We start from the raw sequence: 19,500 nt of genomic DNA on the forward strand, positions 1-19,500 counted from the left end.
TGAGAGAGAACAGCCTTTATTTCAGCATACAGGAGAATAGAAAATGACTGGAAGAAAAAAAATGTTTTTTCCACCGCTGAATGCAACGTTGTCAGCACTGAACTCACAAACACTACATGAACTTGCTAGAGGTGTTGTTCTCTGATGCACAGTACGTCAGAAGATATGCCATGAGCGCTACGCAGTGCAACCATGACCCCTGGTGGGCGGATAACAACAATGGCTCTGCTCATCGTAGAACATGAACAATTTCTCAAGCGTCAATATGACATAAATCTTGAAGATGAATTGTGCACAAATATGGAAGACATACATACATTGTTGACGAACAAACAATGTCAATAAATATGGATGCTATGTCTAATTTACATAATCAAACAAGACTGTGCCCAAATAATTTTTCAGCAGATCAAACAGCCAGAATGTGAAGAATTAAAACTTCATAAAAAGGCTATTGGTAAATGTAGATAGAGAAACTTAAGAGATTATTGGTGAAGCCCTTAAAAATGTCAAACTACTGGTCTATTCACAGAATTTGAGATAGCATCAGAATGAGTGAACCATTGTATGCATTTCTACTTTCATCTCTGCAAAGATGTACTATTTATTCCCAAAGATGAGGCCGCAAACAAACAGCAGCTACAAAGGCACCATTTGTTCAATTACATTACATTAGATTACCTCCCAGGTTAGGTGGTCACAGAAACACTGCCTTATTAAACACATTAAAAACAAGATCACGAGCCAAGATAAACATCTTTAAAATAATTTATTCAAGAAAGGAATTTCTATGGCATTGATTACCATGACCATTATAGAAAATATGTACAATTTGAGCACTATAATATAAAAGCAGAGGATCCCAGCAAAAGTCTGTGAGCAGCAGTTGCGCGCACACACACACACACAGTAAAAAGTGTGATGCAAATAGCAAAGTCTTCTGTGTTGGTTTTGGTTGAATCTGGAAGATTGGGATGCTGGGTCCAAGGAGTGGTCTGGTGATGCCTGGTCACTAGCAGACTACTGGAGGTTCTCCTGCGTACGAGGCATATCAGACTCGGACGATCCTTCAGTCCGTCCATCATTCCCTCCAGTGTGCTCATGTTAGGAAAGGAGGCAGTTGGACGGTCTGGTATCCCTTCCCTGTGATGAGGACGAAGATAAATAAACTCTTTCAGCACACAGCTTGAAGTGGAATCAGATGGAAAAAAAAGAAATGCCTCCTGCAAGGCTTCAGGAGAGGGGAAGACCTGACAGGTTGCAAACTACAACGGGGAAAAGTCATCTATTATTAACAAATTACTGAAAATAGCAAGTTCTACACAACAAAGTAGGCCTGTCCTAATACTGAATGGCAGAGGTCATCTAAAATACAGCTGATAGGGGAAAGTAAATTCTGTGCCATTAGTTAGTGATGGAAAAGAGTTAGAAATCTCGTGAAAAAAAAAATAAACAAAGCAAACAATACATTTGCAATTTGCTTTGCCATACAGTGCTTGAGACTTTGGAAAATTGGAGCCTGTGCTTCACTGTACAGAATGCAAATTCACAATTTTGTGTATCAAAGCTATGGCAAAAGACATTTTTGATGACGGTGTTGTACTGCACAAGGAGTTCTGACAAAGCAAACCAAGAACAAAGAATAAAAGTTAGTAGTAGGGGATGCGCAATATTGGATTATGCCAATATCTCATGGGTCACTCTTTTTTACATTTTGGCTGTATACAAACCTTTAAGGGTCTCTCCTGTACTAGAATGAACCCATTTTACATTACACTTTCACTCTTACTCATTCTAATCTAAATGTATACTTTCAGAAATGTAGATGCTCATGAAAAATAAGGAAATCAACTGCAACATGGTGTAGAAGTAAAATACGCAAGTACAATAAAAATGTAGAGCTCATCCTTTTTGAACATATTTATATGATGGTTCCGCTGAGAAACTTATAGGTTGTGCCGATGATGGTCTTGCCAACTGATCTGCCAGGGATATCTGCAGAAATGTTCATATCTGCCAGTGCCAATCATACAATCTGCTAATACCGATGTTGTACCGATAATATCGTGCATCCCTATTAGCTAGCAAAGAAACCCGCAAAAGGGAAACAACAAAGGGGGAAAAAGTAAGTGAGGAAAAGCAAGTAGAGAGTAAGATCAAGCAAGAGCAAATGTGTTGGGGACTCTGTACCTAGTACGGGGCTCCTGTTAGCATGCTACTGACTGCTAAGCGTACGGGTGCGGGCTACCTGTTGTCTCCGCTGCTGCCGCTGGTACTCCTCCTCGCTGGCAGCGAGGGCCTGAGCCAGGGCCAGATCCTCCTGCTCCTGCGGACTAACACACACACACACACACACACACACAGGATTTGATATAGCCGCGACAGCATACATACCTGTAAAGACTTGTACAATTTGACAAAAATGTATGTAACTATATACTTGGTTATATATTTGCAAATAAATGATTATTTTGCTATCATTTTGGGGGACGAGGACCGTGGTCTAGGGAGCTCAAGTACCTGAGTGCCTGAGGAGGGCTTGGCTGCGCCGACTCTGCCAAAGACATCTCCAGAGCTCTCTGCAGAGCCTGCTCCTCTGTCTGAGATAACAGAAATAAACAAAGAGTCCATATTAAATGAGAGACATCAGCTACACATGAATACAAATGAGTCTATTTAACAAAGGAAAGTGTTTAAATGACATGACTGACACAGCTGATGAGGCCAAATTGACTAGTGAGTAGTGAACACATGACAGTTGGACAACCCCCATGACGAGGCAAACTTTCCAGCAACACTCTTCTCAGGATAACAACCAGAACGTCATGTTCCCTACTCTTTATATTCACAGAGTATAACTCTATTGGTCTGTTAGCAGACAGACACTCACCAGTCCTGCTTGGAAAGACACTGATGGGGGTATGACATTCTGTGCTGAAGCAGCCACTGTAGGGGCTTGAGTGTATGTTGCTTGTGCACTGGAGAGGAATCAAAATATGAGCCTTCTGTTAGTTTTCTAAAACAAACAAAATGCTAAGGAAAATCTGACTGCTACAACAAAAGGATTTTCAACAAATCCACAGCTCAGAAGCACTCACTTGCTATGGGTCCTGGAATTCCCTGGCATGCCATTGGAGACGGGGCGAGAGCTCCCCCTACTGGAAGAACTGCCAGAACTGCTACTGGAGGTTGGCTGGGCCCTCATCAGAGCGGCGTGTCTGCACACCAAAACAAACACTTTTATTGAGAAAATCCCATTGTGTGGTTCTCTAAAAGCACTGACGTCATGCACCGAAAACCTAGAGCATAACTGACTGTATCTAGAACAGCATCATGGGTGTGAAAATGTATTAATCTATCCAATCTAGTCTTTTCAGAACGGCATGCACCTCCTTAGTAGTAGAAGTAGTAGCCGAATGAGAATTAAACTACCCCATCTGTTGCTTGGTTGTACATCGTTATGATAACAGAAGTATGCCTATGCATATTGTATTATAGACAACGAAAAACTATTACGGTTTAACTAGCCATGAAAGAGATGGTAGTCTAACTCTTTGGGGGCAAAATGAGATATTTCAGTTGAACCGATAACAGTAGGCTATATCTTGAGATTAAACCCTAACACAGTATGATTTGTCACTCTGGAAAGAAAGTCTCAGCCAACAGATTCGCTTATGCATGTATGAGGTCAGGATGTGTAACCGAACTAAATTACGAATCACCCTCCATTAGGCCTTCTGTTAAAATGCACCAGAACACTGGAAATTACATCAATCCTTTTCGCGAGGACCCCCAGAGCCCCGCGAATGTCCCGGCCCCCACCCACATTGTAAATGCTTCTTACGTCCATGAGACTTATGCACTATGAAGTAGTGACCTGAAATCATCTGAATGCCCAGTATGGCATCTACCGCTCAACAGTTTAATTTGCTTGGTTTCTTAGTTGCTTAGTTTCATTAGCTTGGTTCTTCTTTTACTTACGATCACATTAGACACTCTTGTCTATGGGCTAAACACTACTACACCATGGCCTCTTCTCAAACCTCTATTTGCATACGGCCTCTCTCCTCAGTCCTCCAGCTCGTGCCACGGAAATCATTCAAAGCCCGACGTCATCGAGGATGTCTCATTCATCTAATTGCAACCAGAGGAGGCAAGGCCGAGGAGAGAGGCGAAAGGGCCGATGCGTGAGGAAACACAAGAGTATCCTACGCGGAAGCGTTTTCAGTCGGAATTGTGTGATCATTGGTCCAAGCTGCCAAGGTAAAAAGTTCCCTCCCACGTCAGTCAACTTTCGGTTTCAAACAAGTTCGTAGGGATTTATTTGCATCAATAAACTAAATAGATAGACCAAAAAAAGACCTTTATATGCTGGAACTACCATGAACTACCATGCAAACTTTAAAAAAAAAAAGTTCATGTCTGTTTTGTTCACGCATTGTACAATAAGTCTTCATTCAGGTCTCGAGAACTATCAAACATTATCTCATTATCAGGGTCAATAAGTGGGAAGAGTCTATGTTCATATGACATTTTTAGGCTTTGGTGTAAGTTCATATTCTATGCAATTTGCGTGTTTGTTTATTCAAGCCTAAGAGGCGATGCGCCGCATCATCAGGAATTGATGTCTCTTGAAAATGATGCGTGAATGAGCAGGAAATCTCATTTCTCATATCTGTCTCTCCTTCATTCCTCCATCCTCCTATCGTCCCTTCCTCGTTTTCTTCACAACATTAATTAGGAGGGGCTAGGACGGGAGGAAGGAAGGAAGGAGGATCGACAAAAAGACAAATGAGAAGAGGCCCATTTCTTACGGTGTCAGTTTTCCCTCCAATAGGTTTTTGTTCCTAGCAAAACCACTGTTCATACCAGTTGTCTTTAAAGCTGAATTTAGATTTTGATGTACCACACGTGAAAGAATGCTCTATGATACTTCTATATTGCTAGGAAGGTTTCTGTTGCTCTATTGAGAAACTAGGTTAAGATCTCCTTTGAATGCCATGTGACAATGAAATGCTTGAAATGAGATCATATTCCGTGATGGCTTCCATACTGATAGGAGTTAGCTGTTCTCACCCAGACTTAGAAACCGGTTTGCCGTCTGTCTTACAGTCGTGGTCCAGCGGATGCCTGTGCTTCAGACAGTAGTTCAAGTGACACTCGTCGCACGTCACACGAATCATTTCCTTCTGCTTGCAGCCTCCCTTCGAACATTTATTTGTGAAGATCTGGCAACACCAAAAACAAGAAAACGGCATGGGGCTTCTCTTCTCTCGGCTGCAAGCAGGGGTCACTGTAATGATGTGATTTTTGAGTGCGTGTTACCTTTCTTTTCCTCTGTGCTGGGTCTGACTTGCAGTCCCGGTCTATGTGCTCTCCAACTTTAATGTCTGGCATCTCTCCTCTTTTGATGGGGATAGGGATGTTACACAACGGGCACACTGGGACTTGGACATCCTAGAAGAACAAAACTCAGTGACCAACTGCACGTTTCCTGATGTGACCACAATGTCCATAACAACTGAATTACAGTGCAATGCATGGACTAATGTACAAACCTTTTTGTAGGATGAAGTGCACTTGTGATTGGCGTAGGTGATATGGTCTTTGCAAAAGATTTCTTCACAGGCGTCACATCTCATTGGCAGAAAGTCTATGGGATTAAAAATAACACACTCAAATTATGGCCGACAATATTAAACCTTGAAATATCATTATTTATGTTTTTTTGTTGAATCTACAGCCGTTAAAGGATAACAAAAATATTTCATGGCAACCGGTCAACTGAAACAGATGTAGTTTTTCAGTATAAGGATTGTATCTGTATACAATATTTGTAGTGTTTAGTATTGTTATTTGCTTCAAAATCAGACTGGTATACATGATTTATAGCATATTTATAGAATATGTGTTGGAATGAACAAAAACAGTAAGGACATTTTTAGGACCACATCAGTTATTATGAAGTTCAAATTGTATCTAGAGATTTTGTTGATAGGCTGTTACTAAGTTGGATGCATATCTGAAGTATTTCCTCTGATAAATAAGTTTAACCAGGTCAGTTATATCAGAGACTTTCTAATGAGGAGACACAGCACTTAAAAAATCCTCCATAGAAATGCATGGGGTTAGTTTGTAACGCCAATATGGCAGTTACTACACATATCACACCCCTTCCTCGGCAAAACGTTGACATGTGAATACATTGAGCCAATCATGTGGTGTGATGTGAATACATTGAGCCAATCATATGGTGTGTTGTGATCTTGCCGCTGGAGCAAGATTGGTGTCGTGAAGCCTTGCGCACGCGCATTTCTGCCGAAATGGATGCCCAACGAGTGCCCAAAAAGTGTTGCCATATGGCCATCGAGTGGAGGGACTTGCCTAAAAGGACTTTGGTTATATTTTTAAACTTAAGTTTGAAGCGTAACATATTACAGTAAGTCCAAGCGTGTTCCAGTTTTCTGCCCACAGTAAAATTTGTCTAAGATGATTTTAAAATGAAAAGTGAATTTGGGGATAAAAAAAGGACTGAAAATGCATCTCGTGTCAACACATCATAATCACATATTTTGAGGTACACTGACGCTTATGTGAATGTCAAGCGCTTTCCCTGTGTGAAACTACCTATATAGTTTCTAGTGCACACCACAACTCAAAGTCATAAAGATGAAACGAAGGGAGTATTAGAAACTTTCTAGTGTGCAGGAAAACTATAATTTTGGCCCATGTCTCCTAAGGGTTTCTGTAGCCTTACTGACAAGCAAAAACAGTGAGTTGGGAGCACTAGGTTCTTTCAGGTGATTTGATTTCCAAGAGATTTGCACCAACAAGACTAATAGGCATGTATAGGCACAGCCTCTATGCAACTGGAAGCACATTTAAAAAAACAAGGTAGGTTGTACAAAAACGTTGAAAGAGTTAACATCTACTCTGTGACAACATGGACCTGAAATGCAAACAGTCTGCACCCATGCCAAATTTTGATTTAAAGTGAATTTTTCTTTTGACCAAAAGGTATCCAAACAAGTACACAATGTTGTTTACTTTAACAAGGTTGCCTATCCCCACTGATGTGTTGGGTTAGGTACAGACTGCTTTTTCTTATATTAAATAGTGCGAAGCAGTCCGACCTGGTGACTGAGGCGACACAGACAGAGAAGCTGGTCAGCTGGTAATCAATCATGACACCCAAAGTTTCTCACAACAGCCAAACAACGCAAGAAAACAATATCACTATGTGAAAGTGGCCCAAACAGTGTCAAGACCTGAATCCAGTCAAAAATCTATGAAGGGAGCTAAAGGCCAGAGTCATGGCAAGGCATCCCTCCAACACCTGGAGTTAGTTGCTGTCACACTTGACATACTGGTGATCCAGTCAGTAGATTGGTATAAATTTGCCTAGGTGATTAATACGCTGAGCTTAACTGTAAACTAGGCCTCTGCAGTCAAGATTTGACTTACCTAGTCGCTTGCAGGACTTCTCTGAGCAATGCTCTCCCAAATCTGGAAATTCCATGGCACTATGGTGATGAATAGTCCCTGATCTGCAATGCACGGACACACACAACGATATATGATTGACACATCTCTTGCCCTGGATGACACAAATTGCCTAAAATGCGATACCGTTAGCATTACATAAGACATTCTTTCGCAGAAAGGTATATAATTGTATCAACCAACCATTGTATCAAACTGTGAGACCACCATGATACAAAGTTGCAACATCCTGTTGCACATTCTGACTAAGGTAACAGACTAGCCAAGGCGGGTAATCTTTTAATGAGTTTGCGATGTCGTCGAGCCAGGGGTTTAGTTTATCTGCTTTCTGTTGCCTACAGGACTGTTACGTAACTCCTACAATCAGGCTTTACTAATTGCCAGGTCGAGTGTTGTTGTTAATTATACTGTCAATGCTGATTCATGCTTCATTACAGAAGCCTCACAGAACGTAGCCTACTCCAAAGAGAGCACGCGATTGTCAGACACCTCTGTAACGTTAGAGCAGTTAAGATGCTATAACTGAGCTATAGGCTTCAGATGTAAGAAACAAAAACGTTAACAGTTTAAACGATATCATATTGCCAGTATCGCATTGTTAGCTGCCTACCTAGCCATCCAAGCTAACATTGTAGGAATACATAGTAAGCTAACAATGCTATTTGACATAGCTCGGTAGCCTTAGCACACTGAGATAGTCACTAAACATTAACATTCATGTTCCATGCTATAAAACACCACAAGAATCGATAGCAAGAAGTAACTTGGTTAGATTTTAGATGTTTAATGTCACCTTACAGCCTGAAAATAAGTGCAAGCTAGCGAGCTAACAGTACCAATACCATTGCCATGGAAAACAGAGAAGTTAATAGAAAACCAGGTTTTTTAATCATGTAAGTTAATGCAAAAGTAAGCGTATCTCCACTTACCACTAACGTAAAAATACAACTTCTGTTATGTAGGGATCGCAATAACGCGTCGAAATCCTGTTATAAGGACGGGCGCACCAGGATGGAATTTTCAGCTAACACCGGATGACTGTGCGATCAGCTGCTAGCAGCTTGTTATTTATGTCAGTAGGAAGTCACTGCTGTTAGGGCTAGTCTATGGCTAGAACTAGGAGCTCACTGGGTAATCGCATTTTTGGACGCGCCCGAGTACTCCGTCGTGACGTAACCACGACAGTGCTGGCTTCTTCCAGAATTTGCCACAGGAAGGCAGTGATGCAGCAGTTTTTGTTTTGAGGCTCTTGGTGCCAGAATTGGGATAAAACATTCAGTAGGCCTAGTTATAGATATTAGAAAGCTAGATATCGCATTAGGCTCAGAACCACAGCGCTGCCATCATGGTGGAGGAAACAATCACTGGAGGCCAATGGAGAAACATGTCCTGACATATGGCGGCCGTGTTTACCCCGACCACTGATCTGCTCTGGTCCTTGAACAGGAAACAGAAAATAGCAGCGATTTCTTTACAGATTTAGGCTATAGGATCAGCTTTATGACATACAGTAGGCCTATAATTTGATTAGCCTACCTGGTCTCACATTGTTGGCCTGTTGTTTTCTTCCTCACCAGTGGGAGGCTCAGAGAGCACCCGATGTAGGCTATCATGTCTGTAGGCTATTAATGGTGGGGGCAGAGAGAGGGAGAAAAGTAGCATGGGAAGAAGTAAGTTTGAGTAGGCATATGGCTGTGATCCAGTTTGTTTGGAATAGTTGAGAATTGATGTTCTACTTGACTGTCTAATAGCCTACACTAAAAAGTATAATACTTAAAATAGTAATTAGTAGGCTAGTGTAGACCATAGCAAAAACATAGAACCCCCCCACATGCAAACCATGACAAAAGCTCTGATACAGATCCATAGATAAATAAATTAACCTACTCTTCTTTTTGTGATCAATGTGAGTAGTAGCCTAATAGGCCAGTGCACTTCTGGTAATTGTGTAACTGTAAATTGGGTTTGTAAATTATTTAGAGACAGCTTTTTTAAATTCCTTATAAGGAACAATGTTGAGCCTACCAAATTGTGTCTGGAGTTTTACCTTTTTCAATGAACTTTTCTGTTTCAGGACAGTGGCAGCATGGCTGATGACTGCATTGTAGCCAAAGGACTTAAAATGAAAATACTGCAGGTACTGATTTGACAGGTTATTTAATATATACTTATACGTTTCTATAGAATCTTGCCTGTCCTTGTTTTGACTTGCAGTCTTGTGGTAAATACTACACCTTAACTAGTTCTTTTTTATATTACTTTTGTGTACAGGTCATTTTGAAAATGAGGATGATTCAGCACCGGAATGGACAACAGCATAATTTAAAGGTAAGGTCTATACTTCAGTACTGCCAAACACTAGCCTGGCTATGCATTTTCATCACAGCAAACGTTTGCTGGTTTGAAGAGCCTAAAATATAAAAACATAACTCCATGTGTATTATTTAATAGTTTTGAGGTTTTGTTTTGTTATATAGGCCCCTAATGTAAAAATAGTCTGGAAATGAAAGACCTTTAAGTAGGTGTGTCCAAACTTGTTGGTAATGTACATCCGTGTCATACTAATGCTAACTGCCATTGACTGTGTACAAAACGTCTGTCCTCCATCTCCTGTCTGCCATTGTAGAAAGCTTGCCCTATGCCAGTTAAGCAGTTGTGATTGGGGTTTTTAGTGATTCGGCTTGAATGGGGAGGTAGCCAGACAGATCTGTTCGAGGAAATTCAAACGTGCTCACATAATCGTCTGGGATCACATGTAGGCTAGTCAAATACACCTCTCTAAAGCAAATGGCAACTTTTGATGTTTAAAATCGTAACTGCTCTGTGATTTCAGAATTGGGTGTATAATTTGTTTTAGACAGGGCAAAACCCAGAACGATCTGATTAGGTCACTACCAAACATTTCTCAATTGATTCTATAGTACTTTTTCGCGTAGAATCCATTTCTGCTTGATACATTTTTATAGCATAGTTAATGAGATCATTTGCATATTTGAATACCTTAGCGAATATAAATGCATAATAAAGACATTTATTTGCTGTAAGTAGATAGGTTAATGGCTTTAGGCCCAAATAATATTTAAATTGTATCAAATATAACAAATTATCATACAAAAGTATGTTTTTAGATAGGATATTGCAGTTACATTATGTAAATTATGTCATGTTTTACCTTTTTCGTTCACGTACAACTTCACCTTTACAAGAACATCATGGCAAAGCAATTATGGATGTTTTTACTTAATTAGTGTAAATATACACTCTGTGCAGTATTTTGTGAGAGCTAATGCATATGAGTATAATTTTTTAAACTAATTTGCATGGAAGATGTGAAGAAATAGATCCTAGTTTTGAGGCTGTATTGTAACTGATCTTCTCCTGCAGTTGTCCACTGGTTTTAGTAATAATAAATAGTATATAGAAATAGTATACAGTAATAGTAAAAGAAAAAAGAAAACACTTTACTATGTAAATTGATAATCAACATTCATTTCTAAACAAAATGTACCTTTCAACCAGTATTACCATCGGTATAATTTGCTAGCTATCAAATCAAGACTGGTATGTCCAGCTAACGTAACGTTTTCATAGTAGGAGGCAATGGTTTACATGTCAAAGAAATCTTATGACGATGTAAAGGTTTTTGGTCATATTTTCAACATTAACAATAGATTAAATGGGGGGGCGGTGGTAGTGTAGTGGTTAAGGAGCTGGGCTAGCGTGCAGTAGCCTGAAAGTTGTCGGTTCAATTCCCAGCTTCCACCGTTGTGCCCTTGAGCAAGGCACTTAACCCCAAGTTGCTCAGGGGACAATGTGATCCCTTGTAATATAGCTGACATATGTAAGTCACTTTGGTCAAGAAGTGTCTGCTAAATGCACTGTAATGTAATGTAATGTAATTAATTATGATTTTAATACTTTTTTTGTAGATAATTGTTGATTGGCAATGGCAGTCCAGCCATTTTTAGTCTCTCATTCCACAGACGACAGCAGGTGCTTGCTTTGTTCAAAAGTCATAGGTGAGAGAGATAAGAAGCAAAGTATTGGTGCATCTGGTTTGAGTACAATTGAAGACAAAGCATCTCTGTGGGCCAAGGAGCCTTATGAAGAATTTACTTATGTGAAAGACAGACTCGTAAGCACGACCGCACAAAGTGTTTATGCTCATTCAACATGCAGGTTGATCAGGACACATTTAGAGAGGAAGCAAAAAGAGTGTTGTGTGAAAGACACTGCTGTCACAGGTGTGGATACACCTGAAGAAGTATATGAAGATGACAAACAAGATAAAAAGAAGAGAGTCTCTGAACGAGTGGTGAAGAAACCAAATTTCATATGTTTCATCTGCAACAACAGGACAAAAGCAAATATAAATCCATATGCAGATGGTAGCCGAGGCCGATGCTCTGAAGAAAGGTCTTTCAAAAAGCTACATAACCAAATGACTCTACAAAATGTACCTGGAGACAAATTTGAAATGGCAGCAAAGAGACTAAGGGCCCTATCTTGCACTCCAGCACAATTGACTTTGCACACTGGCGTTTGTATCATTCCTATTTAGCATTCAAGTGGAATGCAGCGGAATTTTCCCTCCACAGACGCACAACGGTAAATTAGGGAATGAACTTGCATTCCCGGCGGCGGTTCAGCGAAAAGAGGAGGCGTGTTCCAGCGCAAACGTTCCCTGGTTCTATTTTGCGGTTTCATGAAAACAATTCCGCCACAGACCAGGAAAACCTAGTCTAAAGTCAGTGGCACGTTTTTCAGATGCTATTTTAAGGGCGCATGCTTGGCAATAACGTAGCGTGTGCACAACGCGGTTAAGATGCGCTTGCTCATAGTTTTTCTATTGAGATGGAGTACATCTTGGGACAGAGAATTAGACGCGGGAGGGAGAGGAGGAATGTAGGCGTAAGCTACGCCTGGCCCGTCAGGCTGTGACAGATGTCTGCCATCTCCTGGCAATGCTATTTAATTGAAAACACACACTAACACACAGTGTAATTGAATGAACATTCGGCATACTGAAGATGCGCTTCAGGTGTTTGGATAGGTCAGGAGGCACTTACAGTACAGCCTGCAAAAAGTTGCAGCATTCTTAGTGGCATGTTGTGTTTTACACAACATTTCCATTAATCATGGATGTGCTCATGACATAAATGAGGAAATATTAGAGGACTTAATGAGACGTGATGTTGAACTGCATGTGCCGATGACATTTAACCCAAATGCCCCAGCAGCAGCACGGAAGAGGAGAGCTTATCTGACAGAAGAGCTGCATCGTTTATAGTGAGGTATAGTGAAGCAAAGTAATCTCGGTCTAATGTTAGACTACATTGCAAAAATATCACCATGCATTCACAACCTTGAGAGTCAGTGAGAGTGAGCCTAAAACATCAGAAAGTATGTCTTTGTGACATTTCTTTATTTACATTTTGTCAAAAAGAAAAATGCCAACCATGGAAACAATTGTGGCAATTTCCTCCCACACCTGTTTAACTGAAGCTAATTTGGGTGGGTTTCTCCCATCCCCATACAATGCCATTTCTCTGTCTTTTACGTCCCTGACGAGAACGTCGGTCTCATCGGCTGTGAACCGCTCCTGGCGTGCACCTGGCAAATCAGCCATTATAAAAGCAATCCGCCATGGAACAAGCGTACCTGCTTTTAAAGGGAATGTGAGATGACGCTCTGATTGGTTTATTGCACGTGACTCCCAACCACACCTATGCGTAATGTAGACCAACCCGCCGGTATAATAGCAACAGCACTCGAGATCCGCCCACAAAGCTACTTGCGTTTTGCGTTTGATACTTGTGTTTCAGATCGTTAAGATAGGGCCCTAAGTCTTCTTTTGAGTGGACAATCATTTGATGTGTTTGCTATGGATGTATACTACCATAGAAGCTGCTACCTGTCATTTGCCTTCCCTTACAGCAACTCAGAGACTACACTGGACAGAGAAAAAATGGAAAAATTGAAATATTAGGCTATATTTTGGCGATCTAAAACGCATGGTCACTGGCGAATAGCTTAAACTAATTACTGAGCGCATTGTTCAATAAAAGAGAAGTGCATGGTGAAAAACTCGAGTGTACAATCGGAATAAGCTTTGCGTCGTGATAACAACACGCTTTGCGCTGCGCTTTTGATCATCATATTAGAGCCCATAATGTTACTGAGGACTTTCTGAAATGAATCAAAAGGAAAGTGAAGGATAAGGAAGCTTATCCGATAAAAGATCTGCCGGAGGACATTAAACATTTGAGCACTGAAAAAATGGGTTGCAAGAGCTTGCTATGTGTTTACTATGAGTCTATGTAAATTTACTTATGTAATATAAATATAAACATGACCAGAATTTACACTGCAGATAACTTTACACCTGAAAGAGATAGAATATTCTTTAACTAATCATAAAATGTCACCCAAACATAAGTGGGACAATCCATACCCTTTATTTCTGCTAATTAGTCAAACTATGCAAAATAGCTCATTAATTATGCGCGATATACAAAATGGATGTCTACTATTACTGTATACTATTTCTACAAGCTATCTGTTAATTTTTCCCACGGTTGTGTTGGGAGAAGGGGGAGTGGAGTAAAAGTGACGTGGGGCTCAGGCCCGGGAAAATGAACTTTAACTTGGGGCAGCCCGCCCCTATCTCTCTTCTTCGATGGTGCATCCTGAGAGCACGCATGTTACACTGATTAATAAATTCTGTAAGATCCAATTCAGTTGTCAAGTGGACTTGTGTGTGTGTGTGTGTGTGTGTGTGTGTGTGTGTGTGTGTGTGTGTGTCCCTCCCGCGTCTAAACATTCAATTGTTTAAAGGAGAATTCCGGTGTGATATTGACCTAAAGTGTATTGAAACATGATACCGAGTGTGAACGTATGTCTCATAGCCCATATGAGGTATCATGCATCAGGTATACAGGTATGATAAGGGATCAGATTCCAAAAATAATTCAGTGGAAATGCATGGATTCCAGTTTCTTCCAGTAGCAGCAACTGGAATCCATGCATTTCCACTGAATTATTTTTGGAATCTGATCCCTTATCATACCTGTTCATTCTTACTTGTTGCTCGACTTATCGTGACTAAATTCAAGATGGCTGCAAACGCTAAACTTCGTGAAGATACTGTCTGTATAAATCGTCTTGTAAGTAAACTACCAGTGCTTTTTCAAAGTTCTCAATGTCTCGTTTTAAATGTCAGGACCCTCGGAAGTCTACCAATGAAGTGTGGAGATACATTGAGCCTCGTAAATGGGTGTAAAACAGTGATTTATTTGCATGGCTAGCCCGATGCCGAAGCACCACTATTGAAAAAGCTGTTGGTAGCATCGGCTAACTAGCGCCAGATTTTGGAGTGCAGGGGACAAGCCGAGATGGGCTATGAGACATACGTTCACACTCGGTATCATGTTTCAATACACTTTAGGTCAATATCACACCGGAATTCTCCTTTAACTCAAGGGGAGGTGGAAAATGAGTGTAATTCCCCAAATGGTGGAATATTCCTTTAATTTAACAACAAAACACAACACGGAGTATATTTAACGGAGGTCAGGCCTTGCCTACTGTGGACGCTGCCACACTACACATAGTTCTTGTTAATGTCTGTTAGTCAGGAGTTGATTATCTGAGCGGAGCAAAACAGAAAGGTGACCTATCTGTGCCTGGACCTGTGTTAATGATATTGATGTAGGATACACAGAAAAGAAAAGATCAACCAACTCATAACCAAATCAAGTCATCTTGTTGCTTTGACTGTGTTAAGTTATGTGAAGGTGTAGTGTCACGTTTATGAGTTGACTTGATACTACAAGTCAACAGAACAACCTGCCATCTGCCATCAGATTATATGATGATTATGTAAAGCTGTAAAGCATTCATTCAATGTAATGAATGAACATTTCAGTCTCACTTTACATTATGGCAGCCTTATAAGGAGCGTAAAATGTTGCAGATCTGTTTTGTTTCTTGCCCTCTCTCTCTTTGTTTTAAATTTTAAAGTATGTTATTGAGGTTTGTTTAGAAGTTGGGATTAAATAACTGTAGTCAGGTTCTGAGGAGTTGGAAGGACTTCATAAGTGGTTCCAACAATGGATTTAATGCTATTAGCATCCATAGCCCACAGCTGTCTCTAGCAGATCATTGTCTTCTCTACATAACGGCAGTTCATCTATACCCTTGTTGTGCTTGAGGCACTGCCACTGATTATTTAGTTTTCTCTTGAACACGAACAAAGCAGGTTACCATCTCCCTCCTCTCCTGTGCTGTAGCCCATGTTTTCTAACTAGCACAGAGACCAAACCCTGCTCTTCCACTATGTGCCTGGCTAATGAGATCACTATGCAGAAGTGTGTCTTTTGCATGGTTAACCGCTTCCCATAGATGTCACTTCTTCCCTGTTTCCCCGTTGGAGCAGTGTTCTTCACTGGATCCTTAGACTTTTGTCTGGCCTCGGCACTTCTAAACTCTTCCTTCCATGCTTCCAAACTTCCTTTTCCATGCAATGCTATGGTGGTTGTTATGGGAAACTAGCTAACTTTAGACAACATAGGGAACGAAACGGGAGCGGGACGGGATTCGGGAGTCTTTCTCTCGAGATTTAGCAGGACAGGATTTTATTTGAGGGGCAGTCACGTGATCGGGTAGCCTAGAAATCTAGACGCACCCTAGCGGCAGCAAATGTCATTTGCAGCCAGGATAGTTAAGTCTAGCAACTCTCCGTTGGCTTGCAAGCTGGAAAAATTAAACTTCTATCAGGCCAGTCACATCGTGTATAGAGTCGGTGACGGTTCCGTGTGATTTTCCTGCTAATTGAAAACAAAGAAGATGGATGTTGCTGCTGGCGAACAACGGCCTTTGAATCGCGACTCGAGTTAAGATTTTTTTAAATTGGCAAAAGTTTGATCAACTAGCCAACTAGCTCCACTGGTGGGAAAATGCATGGGACTCATGAGTTGTAGCGCTGTCCTTGCGTGCAGAGGAAATTTGAAAGACAACCGTTTATCCTGCCCTTCGGATGAGCAGTGCCAATGGTAAGTTCCCAGACCCTACATCTTGATGTGGGTCTGGCTCGTCAGGCTAGTGATCAGGATATGACGGGAGTATTTTCGTGGGCTCAGGATGGGAGCGACAATTGATTCCTGTGTCACCCTCTACTCTCAGACCATGAGAAGTAAAATCATCTGGTCTGATAAAACAAAGACTGAACTATTTGGCCACAATTTCCAACAGTGTGGAAGAAACCAGTCACTGAGCTGCACTGATAACTTTTTTTGCTTTAGTGACACCTTCAACATCTGAAAAGTGGTTTCCTTCCGGGCCAAGGAAACGCTATCTGGAAGAAGAAAGCATCACATTCCTTCTAACGTCTCTCAAAACTAGTGACTCAATATAAAAGTGAGTTTTTCTCAGATTACTTACCTGCTACCTGTGTTCGAGTTATCAAGGAACTGCACGATATCGTTGTTGCTAGCCAACTAGCAAACAAACGTTTAAAAGAAAGTTGACACAGACGAGCCGTCGCCACGACACGATGCCTCCCCTCAGCTGTGCACCAGGCTGCGACTCATGCGTCCTTCTCAGCGAAAAGATAGTGGAACTCGAAGCCAGAATAGCAACCCTCCATCAGATTGAGAAGGATGAACAGTTCCTCGACACCATTCTCTCCGTAAGTACCTCTCTTACACACACTAATGCCAGATGCCCTGATTTCACTCTGCCCTCCAATACTTTAACCATGCCATGCACTAATGCAACTTCTGTCCCTGTTGCCTCTCCCCGGCCTCTGCTGAGAACCAAGCCTGCTCTGCTGGACAGCTCCACTCCACACCAGCCTGAGCCATGGCGTAGAAGCAAGCATCACAAGCACGGCAGACGTTCCGGACAGCACTCAGGCCCAGCCCAACCTATACGACTGGAAAATCGCTATGCCATTCTGACCGAGGATGAGGAGCCCCTCCTGCCCCGAGACAACCATCCTGGTCCCTCCTCAAAGTCGGCGCCCCCCCGACCCCCTCCTCCCCGGACCTCATCAACCTCCACCCTGGTCATCGGCAGTTCAATGGTTAGAGACCTCTGCATTCCCCCCATCATGTAGCGGTCCCTCCAAGGTCTACTGCTTCCCTGGTGCCAAGGTCCTTGACATCCAGCAGAAACTCCCAAGCATCCTGGCCTGCCACACCAAGGTCAACAACATCATCGTACACGTGGGCACAAACAACATCAGAGATAAGCAGTCAGTAGCACTGCAGGAAAACTACAAAACTCTCATCACCACCCTGATGGGCACAGAAAAACGCTTTGTCATCTCTGGGCCTCTCCCTACCTACAGAAAAGGTGCTGAGAGATGGTCCAGACTGTTCGATCTCCACACCTGGCTCAAACGCTACTGCGCCTCCCTAAGCATCCCCTATGTCAACAACTGGGGCTTGTTCTGGGAGAGGCCCAGTATGCTGAAGCGTGATGTCTCCACCAAAACCAACATGGAGCCAGGCTACTCTCTGACAACATAGCGTTCACACTGAGGCATTGACATTCTGTAGAAAATATTACAGATTCACGCCCCCCAGGTATTGATTCGAATGGCATTATACATGTAGCCTGGTCCTTACCGCCTGTGACTATGTTTCTCTTCGTCATACAGTCTGGAACAAAGTAATAATAATCTGTCTCCGTAATGGGCGGATGCTTATTTTGAGGTTTAAAATCATTGGAGTTCCCTTAACCAATCAGCAACGTTTGGTAATGACGTATGCTGTGCGCCGGAGTTCAGGCTCTTACGCTTACCACTTCCCCTTCAGACTCTTCCGCTTCCCACTTCTGCTCTCAGTAGTAAACAGACCGCTGGCTAGTATGCAGGCTATCTGACCGCCAGGGCAGTCTCTTCGTAGTGGATATATCTCTAACTTGCGCCAGCCACAGACCGAGAGCTGTATACCAAAAGCGTCACGTCGCCGAGATTATATCAGCTCTTGTCACACGCCAGTTTTCCCTCTTATCTCTTCTCGCCGCTTATCGGACGATTGTTGTTCTACGCAGCCCGGTGACTTCGTCGGAGCTTACTTCGTTCTCCACGGGCTGTTCAGACTACACTCTCGGATAAGTTGGATTGTACTGACGACCTACGTGTTATTTAACCTGGAGCTTGCTCAGTTAAATTAACAGTTGTTCGGCATAAAACAATGCAGCCTACCTTGAGTCACGCTCGGTGACTGGCTAACGTTACTGTCCACAAGCACGGTAGCCTCGTCTGGAGCCCAGCTCGGCCACAGGCTAGCCTCTGTCAAACACAAACACGGAGCGGTTTACCTTGAGCCCAGCTCGGTAACCGCTAGTCCCAGTCAAGCACAATCACAGCAGCCTTGCCTTGAGCTCCGCTCAGTAACCGGCTAGCTCACGTCAAGACACACCGCCTCGCCTTGAGCCCCGCTCGGTAGGGTAGCTAGTAGCTAACATTCCATTCTTTAAGTAGGCCTATGCCGCATTGATTTTGTTAAGGTAATTTGAGAGTAGGGGGGAGAATAACGAGCAGAAAACGTTTATTTGAAAACATGATAAGTAGTGATGCATGTAGTACACTTGTGCGTTTAGGTTTAGTTATCACCATCTGATAAATCAAACTTTTCCCAAAGCCAGTTGGAAGGAGAGTTATAAGACGTCCTTGCCATTTATAAAATTGACAAGACAAGCCTCTTGTTCCTGCTTTAATTGCGTGATGCCCTCGAGAGTTGAGACAACTTCGCGGATAGCTTCTAGCGTCTCTTCCTCCGTCGCCATTGTTGCTATGCTAAACAAGCTTCGCTGGATTACAAGCAACTCGGCAGGCAAGTTCCGCGTCATCACTCAACTGTTCGCTGATTGGCACGGTCGTACGCGAACCGCATACTGTGGGTTGGGCCAGACTACGTGCGAGGCTGAAATCAAATTTTGGCCGGAAGTACGTAGGATGGTAACGACCAGGCTATTATACATGTGGAT

At 42.2% G+C, this 19,500-nt stretch overlaps 1 protein-coding gene across 3 annotated transcripts; it reads right to left on the minus strand.

Annotated features, from left to right (window-relative positions):
* zfand2a (zinc finger, AN1-type domain 2A) lies at positions 1–8,805 on the minus strand. Of its 3 annotated transcripts, none has more exons than XM_042085389.1 (10): positions 8,433–8,800; positions 7,465–7,547; positions 5,559–5,653; positions 5,326–5,457; positions 5,077–5,228; positions 3,099–3,218; positions 2,891–2,978; positions 2,521–2,600; positions 2,191–2,333; positions 1–1,143 (listed from the first exon to the last, which is right to left on the minus strand). In XM_042085389.1, the coding sequence occupies exons 2-9, from the start codon at positions 7,517–7,519 to the stop codon at positions 2,216–2,218; spliced, it is 840 nt and encodes a 279-aa protein (XP_041941323.1). In that variant the 5' UTR covers positions 7,520–7,547; positions 8,433–8,800; the 3' UTR covers positions 1–1,143; positions 2,191–2,215. The 3 variants fall into 3 exon arrangements, with proteins under 3 accessions (XP_041941323.1, XP_041941322.1, XP_041941324.1); XM_042085388.1 differs by having other exon boundaries at positions 2,249–2,333; positions 8,433–8,799; XM_042085390.1 differs by lacking the exons at positions 1–1,143; positions 2,191–2,333; positions 2,521–2,600; positions 2,891–2,978; positions 3,099–3,218 and having other exon boundaries at positions 5,073–5,228; positions 8,433–8,805.
* Positions 8,806–19,500: the final 10,695 nt, after the last annotated feature.

The sequence above is a fragment of the Alosa sapidissima genome, chromosome 3 (genome assembly GCF_018492685.1).
Source record: "Alosa sapidissima isolate fAloSap1 chromosome 3, fAloSap1.pri, whole genome shotgun sequence".
In the NCBI taxonomy this organism is placed as follows: domain Eukaryota; kingdom Metazoa; phylum Chordata; class Actinopteri; order Clupeiformes; family Clupeidae; genus Alosa; species Alosa sapidissima.

Coding starts and splice junctions, on each gene's coding strand:
- zfand2a (XM_042085388.1), bottom strand. CDS start 7,519: ATGGAATTTCCAGATTTGGGAGAGCATTGCTCAGAGAAGTCCTGCAAG. Junction 3,219..5,076: donor AAACCGGTTTCTAAGTCTGG/GTGAGAACAGCT, acceptor TTTGGTGTGCAG/ACACGCCGCTCTGATGAGGG. Junction 2,979..3,098: donor AATTCCAGGACCCATAGCAA/GTGAGTGCTTCT, acceptor ATTCCTCTCCAG/TGCACAAGCAACATACACTC.